This window comes from Metopolophium dirhodum, chromosome 8, assembly GCF_019925205.1.
Source record: "Metopolophium dirhodum isolate CAU chromosome 8, ASM1992520v1, whole genome shotgun sequence".
NCBI classification, from domain to species: Eukaryota; Metazoa; Arthropoda; class Insecta; order Hemiptera; family Aphididae; genus Metopolophium; species Metopolophium dirhodum.
The window spans coordinates 22,073,895-22,098,991 of NC_083567.1; the positions used below are offsets into that span (position 1 = coordinate 22,073,895).

The window sequence follows — 25,097 nt, forward strand, 5'->3', positions numbered from 1 at the left end:
GTTTGGGCGGCCACGTCTAGCCGCCATCCGTTGCCGTACCGCGAACCTCACCCACCCAGTCTACGTAACTGGTCATTATTTATGATAATTGATAACTCCTTTGTTTTTAAAGTTAGAGAATCGATCAAAAGCCTTAAACCTTCTCCGCAATGAGCTTTTCAATTTTTAAAAAAAACCATAACGATCGGTTCAGTAGTTTCCGAGAACATATCACTCAAAGGTTTTCATTTTCACATTTATATATTAGATAGATAGATAAATAATAAAAATAATAATAATATAACGGAAAAAATTTCCAATTTACATATTAGTGTAATTTATCATTAAACGGTAATAATGTGTCGTAATTTATGTTTATGAGGGGATGCAGTGGGTCGATAGGAACTATATAAGACTAGATCTGATGGTCTCCACATTAATGAGGTATGATAGTTGGAGATAACGAAATCAACCGTTGCAATCTTGATATTTTTTGTATTGTTAAACTGGGAAAATTGAGATATGATAATTTATTGTTAAATAGTACACTGCTTTATAGAAATTAGCTGAAGGTATAAATTATAATGAGTATTAATGACTTACAACTGTACAAATATAAATGTCGAGTTTAGATTTTTAAAGTACCTACAATTCTTCAACAGAGCTAAAATAACTGTTCTTATATATGTAACAAATCGTGGGTTATGAAAAAAAATACTATGATATAAAGGTATCGACGTATCACGTATACTGCCTCTATACAGATAATTAAGGTTGGTCAGTGGTCACGCACTCACGCATATTCATTATTAATTTATTTATTTATTTAGTAGTTTATTGTTATTTCAAAAGAATAGTTACAAATTAAATTTAACATAAAAAAATAATGGAATGTGAAAAATGTTGTCTCCAAAAGCCTGAGCTTGTGAGGAGAGTGTTCAAATGTTTTTTAGTTTTATAAATTATATACTTATTAACACTGTTTACAAATGTAAATACAGATAAAAAAAAATATATATAAATAAAAGTAAAAGATAACATTGTAATATAATTTAAATTAAAACAAAAACAAATTATTTAGGAGATTATTGAATAGAAAAGTAAATAAAACTAATTTTAATTGCTAATCGATTTGTGACATTTATACTTTGTAAATAACATGTTTTTTATATGAGTTAAAGCTATTAAAACTGTTAATGTTGACATTAAATAGATTACAATAATATAAACTGATATAATAAGGATTTCGTTTACCGAATTCACTATTAAATGTAAACATTCTAAAAGTATTATTTAGAATTTGGCAAGTACAAAAGTCAATAATTATGTTTTTTTTTTTTTTTTTTATAATATTTATACAATCTATACTTAATAGCACAATAAGTATAAGTGAAAAGTGACAGAAAAAAACATGGTATACTTGAATTAAGAAGTCACCCACTAGTGACTCTTTGCGTGACGGGAGATTTGGAAGGAAAATGTAATAGTTATTTTTTTTTATTATTATTATTTTTTTTTTATAGAGAGAGGGAGAAGAGTGAGTGATGATTAAGATTAAAGTAAAAGGTCTCTTCACCATCTCCTTTTCAGTCGACGGCGAGGATTATCGGGAAGTGTTAAGATATTTAGGTTGCTGATTAGAGGGTTATTGTGGTTTGCTAGACGTGAGAAGAAACGCTTATAATATAAAACAGATTCCTCTTCGATCGTTGAATAATTATGTTTAAAATTAAATTCTTTATGATTTTAGGAGTACAAATTACATAAAACCTCTTGTATATACAGTTGCTTAAGTTTGAATAAATTATAATTTTTTTATACAATATCAGTATTTGCACGTAAATTATTATATTATGTATCTTATAACGGCAGATATTTGATACCGATTATTTTTAAGAAGTTCAATGTAGGCAATATTCTAAAAGTGCGTGTAAGCGAATAGTTAGTGATCACTGATCATTAATGTGAAAATTAATGTGTTATACCAACTATATACTGTGTCAGTGGCGCCAAAATGTTTGTGTAGCAAAATCTAAAATTTTAATCCACGCCCACCGCAACTTTCCAGCCATCCATCTATACTTAAGAAGAGAAGCGATCGCGTTACATGATAATATATGAGTTCGGCGCCACTGGACTGTGTGAACAACCTACTGGTCATAGAAAAAAGATTAAATAGAAAAGCAACTGGGTATAACAAAATGTTGATAGGTACTAGAAACTCTACTATAGCTACTTTAGACCGGTGGTCGGTAGCATCTATTATAGGTACTCACGCACGTACACACACATCACACATGTCACCAATTTATAATCGAGAAGTAATATTTTTGACTAAAAAAGTAAAAGGCATGTACTATTTACCAATCATACCAAAAAAATTAGCAATGCGATAAAAAATCTGGAACATATTTACATTTTTTATGAAGTTTACTTGAGATCGATCATCCTATCACTATTTCAATTTTATTTTAAAATTATTTTGTCTATTTTATTATCATTGTTAAAAAAAATCTTCAAATTATTTATTTTTTTTTTAATGAAATTTAACTTTTAAAGGGGAAAATAAGGATAGAAAGTTAAAAAGTGGAATGATCGATATTCGATCTAAAGTATAAACTTTATAAGTCAGCTAGGTAGGTAATAGGTGTGTTGTGTGTATTCAGATTTCTTATCAAACTTATAAAGTTTTATAATATATAGTAGTATGATTGACATAAAATAGAGATTTTTTGGTAAAAAAAGAACGGCCAGAGTTGAATCTACTTAATATAATATATATTATCTATAATTTTGTTTTTTTAAAGATATCTATTTATTTTTAAGTAATTTAATAATGGATTCCCTTCTTTTGTGTATTATTGTACCAATTAGAATAAGTTATTATCAAAAGTATATTATCAAAGGAAATTTGGTATTTTGATACAGCCATGTACGGTGTATCTTAAATAACTCAAACTATGTTCTTAATTTGAATCTATATTCTATATTCAATATTATGTTCAAATTAAGATAAAACGATTCCGTAGCATGTCCATAATACATTATTGTTCATGTCAAAGGAATCTATTATAGTGTTATCATTATGTTCGAACGTTAGATATTAATAATAAAGACAAAGAAGCACAATATATACAGCTGATATAGTGCTATTATATATTTATATGTATACTATAAAATGTCCTTGAAAACGTCTTTTGAACTATGATTGTTTTTAACAAAAAAACTGATAATATAGCATTATAACTTAAAACTTTTAATATTATTATGATGTTTAGAACAAAACATTATATAGTGATATATAGCAGCGGTACTAGGAAATTTCGGTATTGTATTCTAAGTAGATATATTCTTAATAATTATGTTTACACAAATTACAATTTATATGATACGTTTAACTTTTTCTTTTTTACATGCGCATCGACATGATGACATAATACTAATACATAACAACTAAAATTGATTAACATTATACTTAATAAAATATTAAAATGTCAATCTATAGTTCTTTGAATTGTGATATGCATTACCTATCATTATTAATAAATACATATTATACAGATATTAATGAATGCTCAAGGCTAAATAATTTAGTTCGTCAACTTTCTGTCTTTGTGTCTTTGTCATATACATATACCTATTACTTTATTAGTATATTATTTTTTTTAACAACCGTTAACTATATTAATTGTTGATATTATATTTCAAAAGTATAGGGGCGAATTTGTTTCAACCTATATTGATATATTGTATATTGTATAAGGTATAGGTTTCATTTGAAGAAATATATTATATCGATCTAAATCAGTGTCAACAGCGAGAGAGATTAACTCTTAATATAATCATTAAAAAAAATACATATATTTGTACCTATAGCAAATAATACACAATATGTCAATATAGATATAACATGATATATTATTATACAATATACATTTATACCATAATATATTATATAAACCTATACTTACCTACTGGAGTAGATATCTGATAGGTATTGGTATTACTTACAGTGTCTATACTTGATCCGATTGCAGCCAAGCTGGAACGAGTATAGCTATATATAGGTGTTCACTATAGTACTATACCTATAAGTATACTGCAGGTTGGACTAGGGAATAGGAAATGTCTTGTACAGTTTTTGTTGCGATTATAATACATGTTGTTTGATCGAAAATAAACGAGATCAAAAAATAAGCGAATGCCCTAAAGCAATACCTAAAGCAGTTTTAAGGTTTTACGGCTTTAAGATTTCAGAAGTAAAAAAAAATGAATGCTTAGGGTAACTGCACGGCCGCACCGGAACTATAAGTGCAGGAGCCAACCGATTGTAACACCGGAAACTTACCGGTGTATCAACGACCAACGTAAACTACTGTTACATGTATTAATTTAAAATAGAAATATAGTATTTTTTATGAAAATAAGACACTCCTAAAAAAATATATGGTTACCTACTCCATTAATTAATTTATACAATGTTTACACATATTATTTGTTATTCATATGAATAGGACAATTTCACCTCTGGGGTGTAACATTAGATATATATAGTATAGATAAAATGCTTTGAATATTTTTTTACAATAACTACACATTAGTACATTACACTTACAGGTTTGTTACGTACCTACTTACGTAAGAGCCTACACATCGAGTTAATCTTCAAAATTATATTTAAAACTGTTTAAATTCATAGAATATTTTATGAATTAATTGTAAACGTAAGTAAATAAATTTATTCTACTACATTTAGTAGGTATAGCCTGCATACTATTGGCAAATCAGACCCCAGCAATATTTTGTATGCTTATATGATAAAAAATATTAGTTGGTACACAGAACATTACATGCGGCATACGCGTATTTATTTTGTACAAAAACGAAGAAATTCAATAATGAAAAAAAAATGTATACGGTCAATTATAGCATTATTCAGTATTACAGTTATTATTATATTTTTTTTTTTATCGAATTCCTGTTGTTGTACAGTTTGCTACTTTGTCGTTTGATCTTGAAAATAATTTTATAAAAATAATTCAGTGTAACGATGTCATAATATAGTTGGTTGGTTAGGTATATCTTATTATTTATAAACCTACTTTATATCAGAACAGGAAAATATCAGTATCATTACCTTATAACTTATAATGATAATAATCAATAATCAATAAACAAAATAACAGTATTCTTCATTACAATTTCAACATTTATATAAATTTAGGCGACTCTGCTTTAGGTTCTTAGAATTATTTATATTGGTAAAATACTTAAAACTGTGTATGGATGTGATAAATTATCTATTTATTTTACACCAATATATATTTTTAGTACCTAGGTAAGTATATTATAATATTATATGCTATAGAAAGTAGAATAACTGAATATAATCGAATGTACAATGTATAAAATACATAATATTATAATATTACCTATCTAATACAATTTATATAGGTAATAAATAATTCTATAACTGTAGCCTTATAGACATTCCACCACGTAATACCTATGTGATATGCATAGCTATATTGTTATTTATTATACACTTCAGGTTATCGGCTTATCACAATGTATTAAATTCAAAATTTCAGAGATAATTTCATTAAGTGGGTATATATTTTAATATATATTCAGGTATACATATTTAACGTGAAACGTTAAAAGAATATTATAAAAATCGCTCGGATGTTTAGATTATAATATATTATATTAGATTTACATAATTATTACCCGTATAATGTTTTTTTATCTTACTTATTTGCTGTGACTGCTATTTAGAGTAGAAAACAATTATGGAAAAATGCTTATCGACATCGGAAGTCGTGTACATACTCGTGTGTATATTATTAAATTACCAAGTTATCTTTCGATTTTTTCGAAGTTTCCCGCCGTAGGACAATGGAAAACTACCAGTTGATAACCTGCGAAAAATATAGAAGAACATTTGAGAAGTTCTTCGCTCAGAATCGTTATTGAATGCGGATTGGACATAAATGCAGTTTAGGTCCCGAGCGATATTTGGAAAATTGTTCGGAAACATTTCAACGAGTTAAGAACAATGGTATTTAAAAACAATGGTAATTAAAAACGAATGTCCCAAGTCCCAACTCAAATGTAATACACTCGAAATGGTGTCCTGTCACATTCAAGTATCCACCAACTCCTGCAGTAATAGCACATTTTGTTTTTGGCTTTTCGTTAAAAAGGTTTACCAAACATTGATTTACATATTGGTGGATCACGGTAGACAATGGTCATTATCATTTATCAACCTATAATCTAGTAGCTCCAATTACAACCCGCTATTTACATAGAACTATAGAAGCGGTATTATAAGTACCTAAACAATTTAGCCATATATGTACATAATATTATAGTACATACTACCTACTACAAAATAAAATATTATTTAAATTTTAATGCCATTATGCCATAGAAACATAGCATAGTATTGGATACGGTCACTATATAGTTAGTAATCAATATACTTAAACGCATTAGTCATTAATAATTACCCATTCGAAATTATAACGAAAGTGTAATTATACGACCTTTAATAATTTCTTAAATAAACGAACATTTACAATAATTTATATCGAGATAATGCAAATTAAACGGTTTTTAATTTAACTGATACAGGATAATGTTTTAATATGTTTTAATCGGTAGGTACTAAATACTAATCAATTGGGCGAATGTTAATTCATACGCCATGAAACATAATATACGATGTACCTGTACCAAGTAAAAGAATTAATGGAAGTCATATTATGATGTTAATTCCTACATGGGTATATTACTATATTTTTGCTATAGGTAGTATTATTAGCTCTAATAATTCCCTGTACAGAATAATTTTAAATTGTCGTTAAAGCACTAAAGCAGTAATAAAGAAAATAAAGTTATATATTTTTAACGTAAAAATTATGGTTTAGTTAAAGTATATTAAAGTTAAAAAAATTTGGATCCCCAGAATTTTTTTTTAGTTATGGAATTTATTACTTGAATTTTTACAAAGTTGGATATTGATAGATAATATTTTATTTTACCTAATTATAACCCCTGTCCCAGAGTTTAGGAATATATTATTTTTGTCACCGTATAGGAACATAATATATTAATATAGCCTATAGGTACCAGGTACCTACCTATTAGACATTAGTCTAGATACGTCTTATACCTACTTACATGCCACATATAACTTTTCAGTTTTTTTTAAAGTTATTTTTATTTATTGGAACATCGAATAAAATATTTTAAAATGTCTAAATCTGTTGAAATAATTCATTATGTAAATAATGTAACCTATGCACTAATAATTAATATGGTAATTATACAATTTGTAGGTAAGTACTGTGGCGTAGCCAGGGGATTTGGATGTTTACCTCCCTCCACCATTGTATTTTCCACCCCTAATAAATGTATTATTTATATACGGAATCTTTAAACATACCTCCTCTTTTATAATCTTGGCTACGCCACGGGGTAAGTAGGTGGGTACGTAATTTACGTAATGAAAGTTACACGAGCTTTATAATTATAGGTAGGTAACTATAAATAATTATAATATATTAATATAATATTGGATATAGCTTATATATAATAGTTATTATAGGTACTTATTAGTTATTACTTATTACTTATTACACAGGGTGAAAATGTGTATTTTAATCAATTGAAAGTCATGTCTAAACAACATATTTTATTCTAAGGTCAATATCAAACAAAAAACAGCATTGAACTACACTATCTGTACAGCGTACAATGTACGTGTGTATTATTATTATAATAATGTACAATAGATGATGGTCCAAATGACAATGAAATTTGTTTCCTCTTCGCTGTATCTATTCGCAATAACCTCGAGGCTCGAATAGCCGGTACACATTTCTATCAGTAATTATGTTGTCTTCTCTCAAGACAATATAAATAAAGTTAAAGTACTTATATCACTTAATTATTAGATATATGTTTGTACTAAGTAGGTAGTAGGTACCACAGTACCGCTAGCAACTACCAACATATTAGATATTTTAATATTTTACGTATGAGAGTATAACACTACATAACGTGACCAGTCCAAATATATAGGCTTATCACTTATGTGTCTACTCTACTCCCTATAGCCCGTATAGGTATACGATTTAAGGTAAGTACATACAATTGAATACCTACATGATTATATTAACTTAATTGTGTATCTATTTTTGATTGGGGGGGGGGGGGGGAGCAATAGGAGATTTAGCTACCCTAAGATGTTTATAACTCATATAACTTGAATAACAACTTAAAGTCGTATATAATTCGTGCTACATCTAAAAACTAATTTTGGTGATTTGGTCCACTTTTTAAGGTTTCTACCTAGTCATTTGTGCAACATAAAACTAGATAAAAGACTAAAGAGCATTATGTAATTTGCGCAATCTTGTACGTGCTTTTCCAAATATTAGATAATTGATAATAATTTATTCATATTATGTATTTTATTTATAAATTATGTTCATTTCAAATTTTAATAGATACGTATTTCAAGAAAAATATTAAAATGTACGTCAAGTAATATAACAAATGTAAGCTAGGTAACTGGAATGGCGTACAGCCTGCAGGTACTTGTGTAAGTATAAATGAGTAATATATTTTCAGTTAATAATAAAATATTTAAAAATCAGAAATATTATAATTCATTGTTTAATTGTTGAATGTTAATGTTATTAATAGTCCATGTTATTTATAAATTATAATTTATTTACGTTTTATGTACTAATATAATAAAAATAATAATATATAATAATTTATGTGAGCCCGGTAAATTTTAAATTTATCAGATACATTTCAATAGGTAATTGAAATTAAAAATGTGGTCAGATAACCAAAATAAATATTTAAATGTTGTTTGTTTATTTTTTGGGGCTCATTAAATACGCATTTAAATGTTCCTATTGATGGTGTAAATTGCAATCATTGAAATAGGGGCAAAATACAACCTCCCCTGAGTAGTAATCATAATGTATTAAATAAAATATTATAAATTATAAAAATTATTACCATTTAATATTATCTATCAACTATCATAATTTTTACTATAAAATACCTAATAAATCGTAAAAAAATATTTAAAACAAAATGGTGAATATTTGATAATGATCATAATAATGATAATTGAATATATTTATAACTAAACATTAATATTTAATATTTTCCGGATTTTTTAATAAAATAATGTCTAAAAAGGTGAGCAAGTGGGTGTCGCTCTGTTGTACAGTAGGTTACAGGTGGGTCACTACCCACTGTAATGGATGGTGTTAATATCATTGTATAAGAAAAACGATTATGTGTGAAAACAGTCAGACAGCTTATGATATTACTAAGTATATTTGATGATATTCTTGTGAATTAAGTAATTTATATATTATAAACTATTAACGTGGAACCTTGTTTTAAATTTTCAATCCTTAGATATAAAAGTTGAACATTTTATACATTTTTAACTACAAAATAATGGTTCAATTTTGTCAAAAATCGAACTTTAAATGCTCATGAAAAAAATCGTGCTTATGTATTTTTTTATATTTTTAACCAAAAAATATTTTATGGTGTACGGAAAATGAGAATTTAAACATACAGTTAAATTTTAAAAAATATGCATCATTGTAAAATCAATACATTCATCGCTCCGCTCAAAATCTAAAATGTGGTAAGATTTAAAATTGGTCTAAGCTGTTAAAGGCAGGTGAACTAAAAGGCAATGTGTAAGGGGGTTCGTCTCTTATAGGTCTTGTTGGTATAAATTTGTTCAGTCCCCGCAAGAAAAAAAATTATAAAATTCCTATTGTTATACCTATGGGGATATGTGGTTTACAATATTATGTTTTAATAATTAATAAAAATAAATCAAACTTTAAGACGATTGTTCAAAAACATTTTATGTGGCAATTTTTTTAGTGATTAGTAATTATAAAAATTACCAATAACATTTTAAGTTTTGAGATTGTAAGTACATGTAGTACATGTTAACAGTACATGTAGTAAACTTAAATGGCTAAATAGAAAATAATATATAAATAAATAAATGTGTAATACATATGATAATATTATAATATTATCTTGTTAAAAATAATATCAAATAAAAAATAAATATGTATAGAATAAAAAAAAAAAACAATTTTTTGTTGACAATTATTTTATTCGTTGATTAATTAAACATAAATTAAAAACAAAAGGAAAAAATATATAAACAAAACAAATGGCATAATAATAAAACATTAACAGCAACTGTCCAAAAAGTTTTAAATAATTAGGAAAAAATTCACATGGTTTTAAAAATTAAGAACATAGGAACCTTAGAAAGACAAATATACAACATTTTGTATGAAAGTTAAACTGGGCAATATTTTAAGATCATATCTCGAGAAATACTCGTAATAATAATTGTTTTTAACATAAATATGTTTTTTTGGGGTGGGTACAGATATTTTATTTTTCAATGCTTTATTTATCACTATAGACTGTGAATAAAACGATAGAATAAAATGTCTAGTAATGTGCTATGTTTATGTCACTCGATCTTTTTTCTTTAATTCTGTGTTATTCTCATTAGAAAGAAAATTGTAAGAAGATAATCCAACATATATTATTAAAAATAATTCTATGTATTAATAAATTGTAAGATATATTATTTATAATTTTTTTCAGAAACTTATCTTTTTGAAAACTGAGTAAAAATTAAAGGTAGCCATTTGGTATGTTAGTTGAAACTGATCTTTCAAATAAGAGAGTAGGATAATTTTAAATTAAAAAATAATAGTTAGTTAAAATCTAAAAAAGAGGGGGGAGGAGAATTAACAAATATTTCCCAATTTAACTTTAACAAAATCAACCTCTATATGAATAAAAAAAAAATAACAATAAATATTTTCTCAATATATCAGTATACATAATTTTAGTACTAAGTATCACAAATTTATTTAAAAATTAATAACATTGAATATTGAATTATTATTATTAATACATTTGTTTTTGATCTAGTAAAATAAATAAATAAAAATAATAGGTACTCAATTGACAATTCTAACTAAAATACTTAATAAATAGAACTATTTTTTTTTTGAAAGGATTTTAAACTTTTTGGACTTATACATAAAAAATATTCAAGAATATTATTTGGTTCAGACATAATACTTTGTGCTTCACAATAATATAATAAAATAAATTATTAATCTTCTAATTAATTGAATATGACTAATAAAAACATATAATTGTCAGATTATTCATTAATGTCTAAAATTAAATTTTATGTTAGAAAATGAAGAGAAATATAATTTCTGTAATAAAATACAAAATATAATCAGGTCACATTACTCACATTTTAATTTATAAAAATGTATTGTTTAATATCCATTCATGGAATGCTTAATTTTTAATAATGGACCATTTATTTTTTTTAAATGCATCGTATGATATAACAAAAATGAAAAATATGTTTTTAAGTTACTTAGTTGGAATCCAGGGAAAAAAGCAATGAAAAAAAAATCACAAGGGAAAAAAGCAATACATAAATATCTAATAAAAATTGGATAGGCAAGGTTATTGTCATTAAAATTGAAAAACATTAAGTTAGTCAAGATTTACCCTAATAAATTATAAATTTAATAATTTAAAAACGATATAATATTATTATAATTTTGTTGTAACTTGTACCTAATCATCAGAACATTATGGTAAGAGATATAGCTGATACAAAATTAGGTAAATCATGTTCATTGTCTTTATATTCTTCACAAATTTTTGCTGAAATATTGTTTCATCAGCTGCAATTTCCAGTGTCATTCTTCATAAATAAATAACATTTTGTACAACTAATTTTTTGGCTACCCATTCAAAATTATTTATGACTTAAAATTGGGTCGCTGCTTTAAGGTAGAAGACCACTGTTTTATATTGCATTTAATTTAATCAAATTATTATATTTTTCAATTTTAATATTTTAAATACAAATATATTGCTTCTTCCCCATATGTACTTACTTACTTATTTAAAAACACTAAATATCATGACTCAAAATTGTTTAGGGTATTCACTTTTTGTTTATGAAACAAAATGTTTAAACATACCATCAGTCTGTCAATCAACATCTATTAATTTGCATCAGTCAATTTAAATTTTTATCTAATATAGATAAAATGTAATTTGATGATGTATATTACTAATTAGTATTCACAAAAGTAAAAATTAGTAAATTTATTTGACATTAATAGAATAATTATTTTAAAAAAAAAATATCAAAAAAATTAAAAAATAAAACAGAAAATAAAAATGACAAATAATTTAAATTAGAATAAAATGACTTAACTGTTTTTTTTAGCAATTGTCGGTGAATTGTCTACTGAAAAACTAGAATTAATGTGTGTAATACTGTAGTCGTGGCCCATTATCCATTTCCAAAAACTTTTGAGTCTAAAAAAAAATGTAATTGATGAAAAAGAACAAAATAAATATTTTTGTAAGATATTCTTATAATTAATAAAACATTATTTTTTAGATTCTAAAGCTGAGCATAGAAGCAATAACTTATTTTATTTGTATTTATGTATGTATGTTTACAACTTTTAATGTAGGAGTACTTTAATAGTTTCATTTAGGTAGTTTCCAAGTCTTTTTATTTGTAAAAGTAGTTTTTAAGAAAATTATTTCTGAGATTCTGTTAATGAACGGTTTCCTCTTAACGCAATTCATGTTTGTATATACTTTTCTATGTTATTCTTATTACTTATTGTTTTTATTTTGTAAACAGATAGAATATATTATTTAAATGAAAAAAAAAGAAAATTATAAAAATCCTAAACAAGTTTTAATTTTATTTAATGACCTAATTTAAAAATTTCTTATCTTAACTAAGCTTTGTTTACAATGTGGTGATTTCATAATTAGTATACACCATTGAGATGAACAAAGTAGTATCAATGCTCAACACCCAGTGTATTATGTCAATTATTTTAATAATATTTTACCTTGATAATAATTCTTTTCGTACAGCTGAAGTAAACTTGTTAAATAAACAAAGTGTAGCAGCTGAAGCAAATACGAAATTGTATAAAGCAACAATTGTGAAATTTCCAAGCCATTCAATTCTTCCATAATCAGCTAATAAATCAAAGTCTGTAATTCCTAAATAAAATAAAAATAAATAAAATTATAATGGTATTTATATTCTTGAATATTGAAAATACTTACCTAGAATTCTAGATAATAATGGTAATGCAGAGCTTAATATAAGCAGCAAAGTACAATTGCCTACTATGTGTGTCAATGGTGTTTGTTTAATATGTGGACGGTATGTAGAGACTATAGGCAATGAATATAAACCAACACTTGAGGCCACTAACATGTATAAAATAATGACTATTTCCAAACCAGCCCCAAATGGCCCTAATTTGGATAGTGAACTCACACCTAAAGTAAATTGCTAGGAGAAAAACAAACATTTTCATATTAATAAAATCAAAATTGTTTTTTAAAATGTTGTGATACAATAATTTACTTCAGCAATTGAATACATTTTTATATAATGGGATGAAGGTATTTAGGATGAATTATTAATACTTATTTGATAAAATAATCTACTCACTCTAGTATTAAGAGGTAAAGCTTTTATGCCAATGAGTATCAAAAGTAAATTTTGGACAACTAATAAAACCGTGACAACAGTAAGTGCTAACAGCAATAGCATGAATGTTGGATATAAAAATAACTTACGAAATACCGATATTTTTCTTTGTTTTTCTATAATATATAATAACATAAATACATAATAAATATTTAATATTATATACATATTTAATACTGATTTTTGGAAAAAAAATGTAAATATTAATTAAACTTACCAAGTACATCAAGTCTTTCTTGATGAATTGATAATCTATCAGTTAGTCCACGTTTTAACTTTCCATTTTGCAATGTCCATAACTCCTTCTCTGTACGAGTTATATTTTGTTTTTTTCCTTCCAACATAGGTTCTGGTGACATGTATGTTAAACCATTTATAGTTACTTGGTCCAATCTAAACAATGTTTACTTTTTTTTACTAAGATGTATTATATTTGATTTTTTATGAAATGTCTAACAAAACATTAATAAATTAACTTTAGTTATGTAAAAAAATAAATAATTATTCATTCTGCCCAGCCAAAGAAGAACAAACCAATTCTGTGCATCCCAAGGCAATACCCTGCCTTTAATACTGGTTTCACTATTGCTGGATGTCCCACAAGGATGCGCAGAAAAACTGATTTTTGTCAAGCCGTGACATGTTTTCTTGGTGGACAAAGTATAGTTAAAAACATGTTAAGTACCTTCTAGCGAGACAATCTACTTCAAGCCTTAAAATGCTGATTTCTTCATCTGTAGTTTTTTGTAGTTGTGGTTTAATCATAAACCGACTTAGAATGGTAAACAAGGTAGCAAATCCAACTGGAGTACATACTTAATCAGAATAATGATATTAAAAAAAATTAACAAATAAAAGAAATCCAAGAATAAAAACTATAATTACTTAATAGCATAAGTACACCGATGAATGAAATGCAAGAATACAAGAATGGTAAATAGTTGTTCCATAAATCTGCAAGATAAAAGTCATAAAATAATAATACAACCATAAAAAAAAATAAATGTGAAACACCTATTGTAAAATTATATATGAACTCACTGAATAGCATGTAAAAAAGAGATTGCTCAGTATAAAAAATTGTGTACAGCAAGTACGTCAACACAAGAACAAATATCGAAAGCAACAAAAGCACCGTACATGTTTCATATACTCTTGCTTTTAAACCCTGAGGAAAAAAATATTTTATTAATACCTTTAAAATTAGAAAGTTAAATATTAATCATTATTACTTTTCGATGACCAGGGAATCCTTCAGATTCATTGAATAGAAATGCAAATGGCAAGAACACAAATAAAGATAAATTTGAAAACAAAAATACCAAACTCCACAGACCTAATTAAAAAACAAATACAAAATTCCATTAATAATAATTAATAAATATAATGTAGGTAATCTTTAATTATTAATTACCGTGTATAAGTGAGTGATTTAACCATTGGACATAATAACTGGAAGGATATAAAGACAGCACTTCATTACTAGCTATCGAAATAGGTAACAATAGGGCTGCACCGACAGCAACTGCCAGTGCGATAGTACAAAGCAACAAACTGAAAATCAAAAACAACAAATTGGTACAAATTACAATCAACACTTTTGTATGGAGATTTTTAGTAAGTAATACATTATTCAGAATGCTCACCTATATTTATAAACTGTAATATCATCTTCATCTTGAACAGAAACGACAATATTGTCTCGTTTTCTATAATGATTAATAATGGCATAACTGAGCGCTAGCAACAAAACAAATAGCAAGAGAAAAATCTGAAATCAAAAAATAAAATAATATTAAGTAGTTTTCTAATGAATTTTCTTTTTAAACTAAAAAATTGAGACAGTACTCACTATTTTCTCTCTAACATTATTATAGAACAGTTCTTCTCGTTCGTCTGGCTCGTCTACATCATCCATACTTTGGAATAGTTATGTTGCGTACAATATTTGCGCACTATCCTCGTTGAGCTGTGTGTGGTTCATGCTCACTAATCTAATCTTGATTCGTTGTTGTCGTCGTCGGTGATGAATACGTGGTGAATATATTCATTAGTAATTCCTAGGTACATACATTTAGTCATAAGAAGAATGATACAAAATCAGTCAATAATAATAATTATGAATATTATTTAGAACAGCCTTGGTGGTGACACGTCGGAAATTATTCTGTTATTTACTCGTAGTACAGTCAACGGTAGAAAAATAAACAGATCGTTATAAAACTGGTAACAATAATATCGACAAACCAAATAATTTCCACGACACACTGCGGCAGATGACGATGTTTGACTAAATGTGAAACGACTGAACGACTAGTAAACGACCACATACAGTAAACGGTAAACACAGATATCTATGATGAAATTTGATACCAGGGTAATTTATTTAGGCCGCTAGATGACGTGACACGTATACAAACGAATTTCTTACGTCTATCGGGGCCATGTGCTTTTGTTTCACATTAATATTTTGTTTTATATTTCGAATTTTCGAATAAAACACTTTTATGAGCAATAGTTATTAGCGATAAGGACCGCGAATGCTCAAACACATTACTGTAATTTTATTTTAGATTGAAAATCGGTCACGGTAATTGACGTCTACGTCATGTACCTACATTGTACGAACTAAGCTTGTATAATATTATGTAGATATTTAGGTAGGTACCTATATCGGATATCCTGTAGACCAGTGGTTCTCAACCCACGTGTGTTGGTGACCCAAGATATTTTTCCAATTTTCCATGCGACCATTTTGAAAATAATGTTCGATGAGGGGCTATCTAAACTCCCTGTCAACATTTTTTTTTCAATTACTAAAACTAAAAGAAACTATTAATCATAATTTATTTGTTTTTTTTTTATTTTTACTTATATTAGGTACTTACATTAATAACGTTTTTTGTAACTAATTATTTGGCGACCTATTCAAAATTATTCGAGACTAGGAATTGGGTTTCGACATTATGGATGAGAACCACTGCTGTAAACTCTATAGACATAGGTACTTCAAATTGGTCACTAAAAAAAAATTCTTTCGTAGAGTTTGTTTTGAAATCGTTAAATTTCGAGTTTTAACTAGTTGATTGAAAGTTAAAATACTCTAAAATGGTATATAAGTTATATCATTATAATAATAGGTAAGTTAGAGAGGTTATGGTATAAAGACTATTCAGGTTTATTGACCAAGCATGCGCTCACTCCCATTTTATCCTTAAATAATTCATCTATTCAAATTCTGATGTTTAGAATATATAAGTTTAGGTATTTAAATAATACTATATTTTCAAATAGGTACTTAATACTTATATTATTTTATATCATTACAATTTAAAGGTCTTGTAGTTTATTGTACTCCTGTAGCGATACAAACCTCTTTTTTTCAAATCGTAACAGCCCTTTTTTACATTGTAATTTGTTATGCAGATCATAATTTTAACCTTATAGTACCTACACTTACGCCTTACGACTTACACAAAGTTAAATAACTCAAAAGCAAATTGTTTGAAATTTAGATAGGAAGGTACCTCATATATAATACAATTGTTCAATAAATAATCTAATTATTAATTCAAAGAAAAAAAGTATTGGTTCTCATTTGAAAAATAATAAGTTTAAATACCATAGGACACTCCATAATAATGATATACGAAATCGAAATATTTGAAATTATATGATCCTTAAACTTAAATAGGTACCTGTCATAATTTAAATAAATTTATTATTAAACGAAAAAATCTGGCCTATTTGGGGAATTACTCTGTACATTTTACATGTAAATAAACTTTAAAACATTGTTCTATGGTAAAACGTTTATAAAGTAGGTATCAAAATGTTTTGTGAAATTTTCTGCGGATATAATTCTCCACGGTTGCATACATTAGATCAGTGGTTTTCAACTTTTTTTAAGTACGTGCCCACCTTTTAAGTCGCCAAAGTATAGTAGGTCGTACCTATACCTACATAGTACTGGCTTAGTTTCCGTCCATTGTAATAATAACAGTTTATTGTTATCAGTTATTACTTATTAACTTTTCATATATTTTATGTCCTCACTCTTATAATATATACGATATACCTAGTCAAGTGGGTACCTCGTAACTACGGGCTACGAGCTATATATAAATTATAACCTACCTACAACCTACTAGCTATAGTATTACTGTATTAGTATTTATAGGTTAGTAATTAGTATAGGTTATTAATACTAATATTCATAATCAATGGTAGTATTATGGTACTACGTTCATAATATTATACATTATTACGTATTTACCTATTATAATTATATACCTACAAATTTATCCAAACAAAAAATATTATATATAATCATAAGCGCAACAAGGGTTAAAATTCTGGGGGGGCTAACAAAACTATTTATTTAAAATCACCCATAGGGGTCTTATATCTAAATCAATAAGGGATATTTGTGTGGGGGGGGGGCTAAACCTTAGTAAGGGGGGCTATAAACCTAGAATGTAAGGACTAACTTACTAATAAGGAGAGCCCACGGTTATTAATCTTGTATTTGTCGATAATTTTTTCCAAAGATATTGATGCGTGTGATATGATAAAAACAAAAATATACGAACAACGTACCTACCTATGTATTTTAGTACACTTTCTTCCATCTCTGGAGTAATCTGAGTGAATGTGTGATCAATGATCATCACATTGTCAATTAATTTACAAATCATTAAAGACGAACTTGTTCGTGATTTAATTTAATTGTTTCAAAATTATACATTTATAAAAAACAGTATGTATAATATGCGAGTGCCGAAGTGTTAAATGGCGTTCAAGCGTTGTATACACCACGGGTGGTTTATAGGAGTGAAAATACGAACATAACATTTCTATTTCCTGAGTGCAACTTGACAAAAATAAGTGCTATTCGACCTCACCCATTTGATGGTGCAAAAAAACAACTGAAGATATTATATTTCTCGTGCTTGTAGTTTTAATTTTATGATCATATATTATTTATTTATTTGTGGCTCAATGTTTTAGAATCAATTGATTGTTTAATAATTTTGTAAATGATAAAAGATAAAACACGACAATGAATCAAGATACAATTGTTTGGGATGAAAATTATCAAACATAATATATTATAGTAAATCCAGAAAATATTGTTTTATATATTAATATCTCATATTAATATAAGATATTATGGTATTGTGTTTATTCTCCGAAAAATAAAAACAAAAACGTTCAGCTATTATGAGATTTAAATAAAATAAAATATAATGTCTAACAGTCGCACATCCAAGAATAAATATAACTATATGTCTATATGGGAGGAGCTAGACATAATAAATCATTTTTATGATATCATTTACATTGTATACAGAGTTGTGTTCTAAAAAAGTTACGATTAAATATGATATGTGAATGTATTCAATTCACTGTTTAATAATAATAATGAATCTTTCTATTTTACATACGTAAGCATAGACGCAACTAGGAGAGGGACTTTTTTTAAACTTTTTTTATTTTAAAATATACCTAATTATCAGGGTTTGTGCTGCTGATACAATTTTAGTCACCGTTGTAGAAAAATGTTCCTAGTTGCGCCTATGTTAGTAAATAGAGCCGTAGAGGTACCTATTGAAAATAATTAACAATAGGTATTAAAAATTATAATCCAATTATTACCATAACACCAATATAGGTTACGAGTATAACACTATATAGGTACAGAGTGATTCACCAAGGATGCTCATTCCCATTTTTTCCTTTAATACCTAATGAATTTATTCAAGTTCTGATTTTTGGGATTTTTAAATACACTCAAAGACCATATTTTTAAATTCTTGAACTTTTTTGTACTATTTAAGGAGTGTTCTGTGATGATACAAACTTCTGTTATTCAAATTGTAGTTAATTCTTAATTATTAAAATGTTTGTATTAAGGATCATTACAGTCTTTAAAAATAATTTTACATAAATATAAAATAGACGTAAAATTGAATCTAGTATTTATTATATTTGGGCCATTTTTGCAAATTATTTTTATTGATAGATTAATATAAATGACTACAAATTTCAAATCACAATTGTCCTCATATCTTATGAATCCATTACCGTGGACCTTTTATCCTTATAACACAAAGTTAAATAACTCAAAAACTATAAAACTATACTCGTATGAATTTTAATTTTGATACTTCAAACATTTCAGAAAAATTATCTACTGTTGAATAGGGGTGTTCTACTGTTCTCATTTGAAAAATAAAAGTTTGTACCTTCACATGACACTTCTTAAGTACCTAATTAAAAAAATCTCAAGCACTTGAAAATATGGTTTTACAGTAATAGGTACAGTATATTTAAAAATTCAAAAAATCAGATTTTGAAGAACTGCATTATTGAAGAAAAAAGGGGTGAGCCTACTTGGTGAATCACTCTGTATATATATTTATATTATTATAATAACGAATAATGACTATAATGTTGCAATATTTGCAATTGCATTGATCAGTACAGTGATCTATAATACAGAATATATTAATTTGTGATTCATGAGCTTCGATGATGCTACATTGTTATTATATAATAATATACAATTTCTAGAATTATACAGGCAACAGAAAGAACTAACAGATTTGATTAACTAACTATGTAATAACTTTTATTCTTATTAACTATTTTTTATTTCATATAGATATTATATGTATATTATTATTGTTTATTAAATTAAATACCAAAAAAGAAAAACCCGTGGAACTCGCTTTGCTGTATAGATGTTGGTGTCGAGTGTAAGTCGTCATTGAAGTCACTGTAATATAAATTATACGTGTTAAATTTAAAATCAATGATCAATCATTGCAGCAAACGAAAAATAATTATGAACGAAGATTGGCTGTTGGCTTATATTATTGTATATTACTATATTTCCAAGGATATTTTATTCTATAAACAGGTACTATTGGTATTTTCTTAGAAAGAAAAATGTTTTTTTAATAGTAGGTACCTCCAAATACGGTAGATTGACCTAATTTTTGAAAAAAAAAACTAATCCCATAATATACTATACAATAATTATTATAATATTACTAACTATTATTAACTTTTAAAATACCGACGTACTATAAAACATTGTGAATAGGTTATACCCTTCTGCTTAAAATGACTACCTATTATTTTTAGCAAGCAAAAACTGAAAAACCTCACTAGGTACCACTATTTTTTGTTATACCGTGTTATATCGTTGTTAATATCGATCATAATGGAAGCGATAGTTATATTTTCAAAGAGATCAAAGTAGAAGAACCCTACAAAAGGCAACAATTACCACAATATCAAAATGGTCAAACCTATGGCCACACTCAAACCTACTGTGGATATATATCTTCCCATGGGCCATGAGTGTCAAATGTGGGGAAATTCACACATCCACCTACTGCACAAAATCACCGAATCTCCCAGCAATATGCGGCCTCTTGCGAAGGAGCACACCCTACCAAGTACCAACTACAAAGGGTATACAAATGTATAATAGGTATACAAACAACTGAGCCGCAAACACAACATCTCTAACCAAAAACGTCAACAACCACAGCCGTCGAACTCCGCCATCAAACCTTCAGAACAACAACCAGCCACTGAATACTCGACGAAACCACGTTCATATGAAAACCAGAAAACATAACAGAGGGTTACTAATCATTCAACCAAATCCTACTCTTATAAACAACAATTAAATCTCACTTCTAAAATTCCTTGATTAATTAAAATCCATTTTAAATCCCCTATTATATCCCCTATTATATTCCTCCTCATCACATGACTGCAGTTATCACAAGTCTCACAAAACCTCCACGTCATGAAGTTCCACTAATGGATGGGTCCTTCAACCGAGTCCCCCGTTTCTATATAACATGAGCTAATTAAATTAATTACATTTTATTTTACTTTATCTTATTTTTTACAAGCTGATCCTGCCCGGCGTTGCCCGTGAACAATTAAATGACTGTGAATTAACCCATTCTTATGCTCTCTCACACACATAAACAATAGGTACCTTTTATTAATACCTATAGTATTCTAAGCATCACTTGTGTTTATTGTAAATAATTATTCACATTTGTACAAATAAAATAAAATTTTTGAAGTGTCGTTGTGTATAGTAATGTATATACTCGTATAATAATAACGTTTCGTAATAAAAAGTTTCAAGTTCTTTGGAATATTATTTTTTGAATTTCAACTAAATAACTAAAATGTCCATTAAACAATGCGTGCATATTTATTTTTGAGATTTTTAGGTTTTTGTGAGAAAACTAATAAATAAATAATAGAAATCTTGTAAAAAGTTTTCAGCCTCAATTAATAAAATTGAAAATGTTATCCACTTTTAACTACAAACGTTTATAAATAAAAATTATGCCGATATATTTATTGGTATGATTTCGATATTTTTAAACTTCTTTTAGAAAAACTTATGAACAATTTTGGTTTTATTTTTTAAACTTTTTAACCGAGCATACTATTGTTATCAATATTTCTAAAATAAAATCTAATAAAATAAATAAAACTATAAAAAAAATAATTTTCAGATGTCTAAAAAATAACTTAAAATTAGTTTTAATATTATTTTTAAAATGTCATTCTGTATTATAATAAATGATAATTTAAATTATAGAGGTATGTAAGGTATGTTTCAAGTTGCTACTATAAAGAACTAATTAACTTATACTAATATGAATTACCTATAGGACATAGGTAATAGTGATATTACACTGAATTTCACTACCTACACTGGCTACACTATGTGTAATACATAGTGCTACATATGAGTTATGAGCTATGACTAATGTAAACAAAATATATTCCACATTTACATAAATGGGGAAAAAAATCTTCCTAAATGATTTGTGGATCTATATAGAATTCAGGAGAGTATATTCACAATAAGGAGAGTTTTGTTTATGTGTCTTAATCGAGATTTAAGTAGACTTGAAAACTTTATTGTTAAAGTTTTACATGGCTTAATAGTTCAGTATTTTTATTACTTTAACTGTTTTTAAAGTATCCATATGAGTTTATGAGTTAATGTATTTTCTTTTTGAGTGAAACTTATTATTTATTATTTTAATGGCATGCAGTATAATGAAATGCATTTATTGGCTATACTTAAATATTATATCAACCAAACGTTTTTGAAAACATTTCTTTTACATAGTAAAATATCATTATGAAACAACATTTTTGGGAAAAATTATACTTTTTAGTTCTTACTATTTTTATCATTTAATTTTTTAAGATTGGATGATCTTTTGAATGACAATATGCATTTTAGATTTTGACTGGAGTGATAAATGTATTGGTTTTACAATGTGTTTCTTTTTTTTTACGGCTGTGATAAGTAGACGAAATAATGCTTTGATTTTCAACTTCAATATATTTTCTGGTGGGAAAGTGAATCTAGTTGGTAACTTTGACTGGTCAAAATTAAAAATTCCCAAAAGTTTTAAAAAACGTTGGGAAAAACAAAAACAAAATTTGTTCATATGTTTCGTATAAGGGTCACCGCACACCGGTTTACTTATAATTTCCCGTGGCCAAAAACCTCAATATATATTATTGAGATTTGGTAATAATTATTGGAAAAATTATTGGTTAATATTATTCACGTGCCATACCAGGGGCGGCTCCAGAGACATGGTTAGAGGGGGTAGGGGGGCAAAGAAGGGAGCCTTAATTTTTGTTTTGTTTTTCCCTGCGTTTGGGAAACTATTGAGAATTTTAAATGTTGATCTTTCTAATACACCAACTACATTTATCTTCCCATCGAACAAAATGCTGTTGAAGAAAATCGAAGCAGTTTTACTAACCCAAACAGTAATGACAGATATAAAAAAAAAAAAATAAAAAAAACCCATAATATTGTAAAATCAATACATTCATTCGCTTAGAATCTAAAATACAAAAACAAGTTCCTTTTAAACAATTTACATGGTTACACAGTCCTATAAGCAGTAGACAATTCTAGCAGTCCAGCACACAGTGGTGCAACTATCGGATAAGCGGCTTATCTCCCCCCATGACTACGGTGAAGCCCCCCCCCAAAAAATATCGCTTATTGATTTAGATATAAGTCCCTATGAGTTATATTTAAATATTTAATTAATAGTTTTGTTAGGTGGGCTGTTAGGCTACAGTAGCCCTTCCCCCAGAATTTTAAACTTAGTTGTGTCTATGCAGTACACTTTTAATTAGTTATAATTATTATAATTTATTTAGTTGCATTACTATACAGTATACTGCAATCTATAATGCATAAAAACGTTATAATTGTTTAGTTTAAATAATGTTATTTTCTTATAGAAGATCGCCAACGACCATACCACGTTGAATACACCAGTTCTCGTCCGATCACTGAAGTTAAGCAACGTCGGGCGTAGTTAGTACTTGGATGGGTGACCGCTTGGGAACACTACGTGCCGTTGGCATTTTTTTGCTTTATTTTTTAACATCATTTTAAATCAATTTTAAGATTATAAAAATATTTTTTGCCTTTGTCCCTCTGACTTTCAAAAATTGTTGTAGAACTCCTTCCCGCGATAAATTAAAAAAATAATTATTTTTGAATCATATTTATAAATATTATATATAACTATACTATAAATATTTTTATTCTTTAAAATTATACCTGTAGTATTTAACATCCACAGTGGCATTCCATCATGGCTTATTTTATCAGTACCTATGTATATTTTTTGGAATTGCGTACTTTTGTTCTCATCCGAAATCTGACCAATTTTCTCGTACTTACTTACTAAGCTGTATGTATATTGTATTGATACTCTTATAGACAGTGTGGTTTGGGTGTTTAATCCCCCTCCCCTGCCATGGACATTTTTTCCCCTAATAAATGTATTATTTATATACAAAAACTGTAATAAACTTGGTTTAATTTATACTTAACCTCCCCCCACCACCCTTCTACAATTTCCTAATCCTGGCTACGTCACTACGTTCGTTGAAATATAAGCCGGGCGAAGTAATCTTTTTAAACATTTTGAAAATATTATACCATACATAGCGTAACATATAATAAAGATAATCACTTATAATGATGTATAATAGCAACTATGAACCTACTTAAAAATATTATAAAAAAAAAAAAAAACAATAATAAAGATTGTTTTGTCATCTAGTATTTTTGTCATTTAAAATTTCAGTCCATAGTAGAGTTATGTATAGATATAATAATAGTAATGTAAGTTGTAACTAATTTACCGCTATGAACTATGTTTTTTACATTGGTTTTATATTTTATATTGATTACATTTTCTATAGCTTAATATGTCGTAATTTTTATTTGTGCTTTTTAACTTCAAAACATTGATTAAATATTAACTAAGTACGTATTTATTCGAAAGTTCTTCTTTGTCTCTAGTTGAGAACAGACTTTGTCGCAGTTAGTAGCTATACATGATCTGATTCA

At 27.0% G+C, this 25,097-nt stretch overlaps 1 protein-coding gene and 1 non-coding gene across 3 annotated transcripts; one reads left to right on the top strand and one right to left on the bottom strand.

Annotated features, from left to right (window-relative positions):
- Nucleotides 1-10,141: 10,141 nt before the first annotated feature.
- Nucleotides 10,142-16,024, bottom strand: LOC132951004 (protein Lilipod). Of its 2 annotated transcripts, XM_061022664.1 has the most exons (13): nt 15,890-16,024; nt 15,495-15,702; nt 15,289-15,413; nt 15,057-15,196; nt 14,875-14,978; nt 14,684-14,810; nt 14,528-14,596; nt 14,328-14,457; nt 13,860-14,035; nt 13,604-13,758; nt 13,210-13,441; nt 12,987-13,143; nt 10,142-12,432 (listed from the first exon to the last, which is right to left on the bottom strand). In XM_061022664.1, the coding sequence occupies exons 2-13, from the start codon at nt 15,558-15,560 to the stop codon at nt 12,324-12,326; spliced, it is 1,590 nt and encodes a 529-aa protein (XP_060878647.1). In that variant the 5' UTR covers nt 15,561-15,702; nt 15,890-16,024; the 3' UTR covers nt 10,142-12,323. The 2 variants fall into 2 exon arrangements, with proteins under 2 accessions (XP_060878647.1, XP_060878646.1); XM_061022663.1 differs by having other exon boundaries at nt 15,495-15,971.
- Nucleotides 16,025-23,980: 7,956 nt separating this feature from the next.
- Nucleotides 23,981-24,099, top strand: LOC132951542 (5S ribosomal RNA). The gene has a single exon (XR_009665368.1). It is a non-coding gene; the product is annotated as a 5S ribosomal RNA (ribosomal RNA).
- Nucleotides 24,100-25,097: the final 998 nt, after the last annotated feature.

Bases quoted from the DNA above. Each gene is read 5' to 3' on its own strand.
- LOC132951004 (XM_061022664.1), bottom strand. From the start codon at position 15,560: ATGGATGATGTAGACGAGCCAGACGAACGAGAAGAACTGTTCTATAAT. The intron at 14,811-14,874 runs GTAATAATGATT...TTTTTTCCTCAG, and splicing joins GATTCCCTGGTCATCGAAAA to GGTTTAAAAGCAAGAGTATA. The intron at 14,597-14,683 runs GTGAGTTCATAT...TTTATCTTGCAG, and splicing joins TCTTTTTTACATGCTATTCA to ATTTATGGAACAACTATTTA.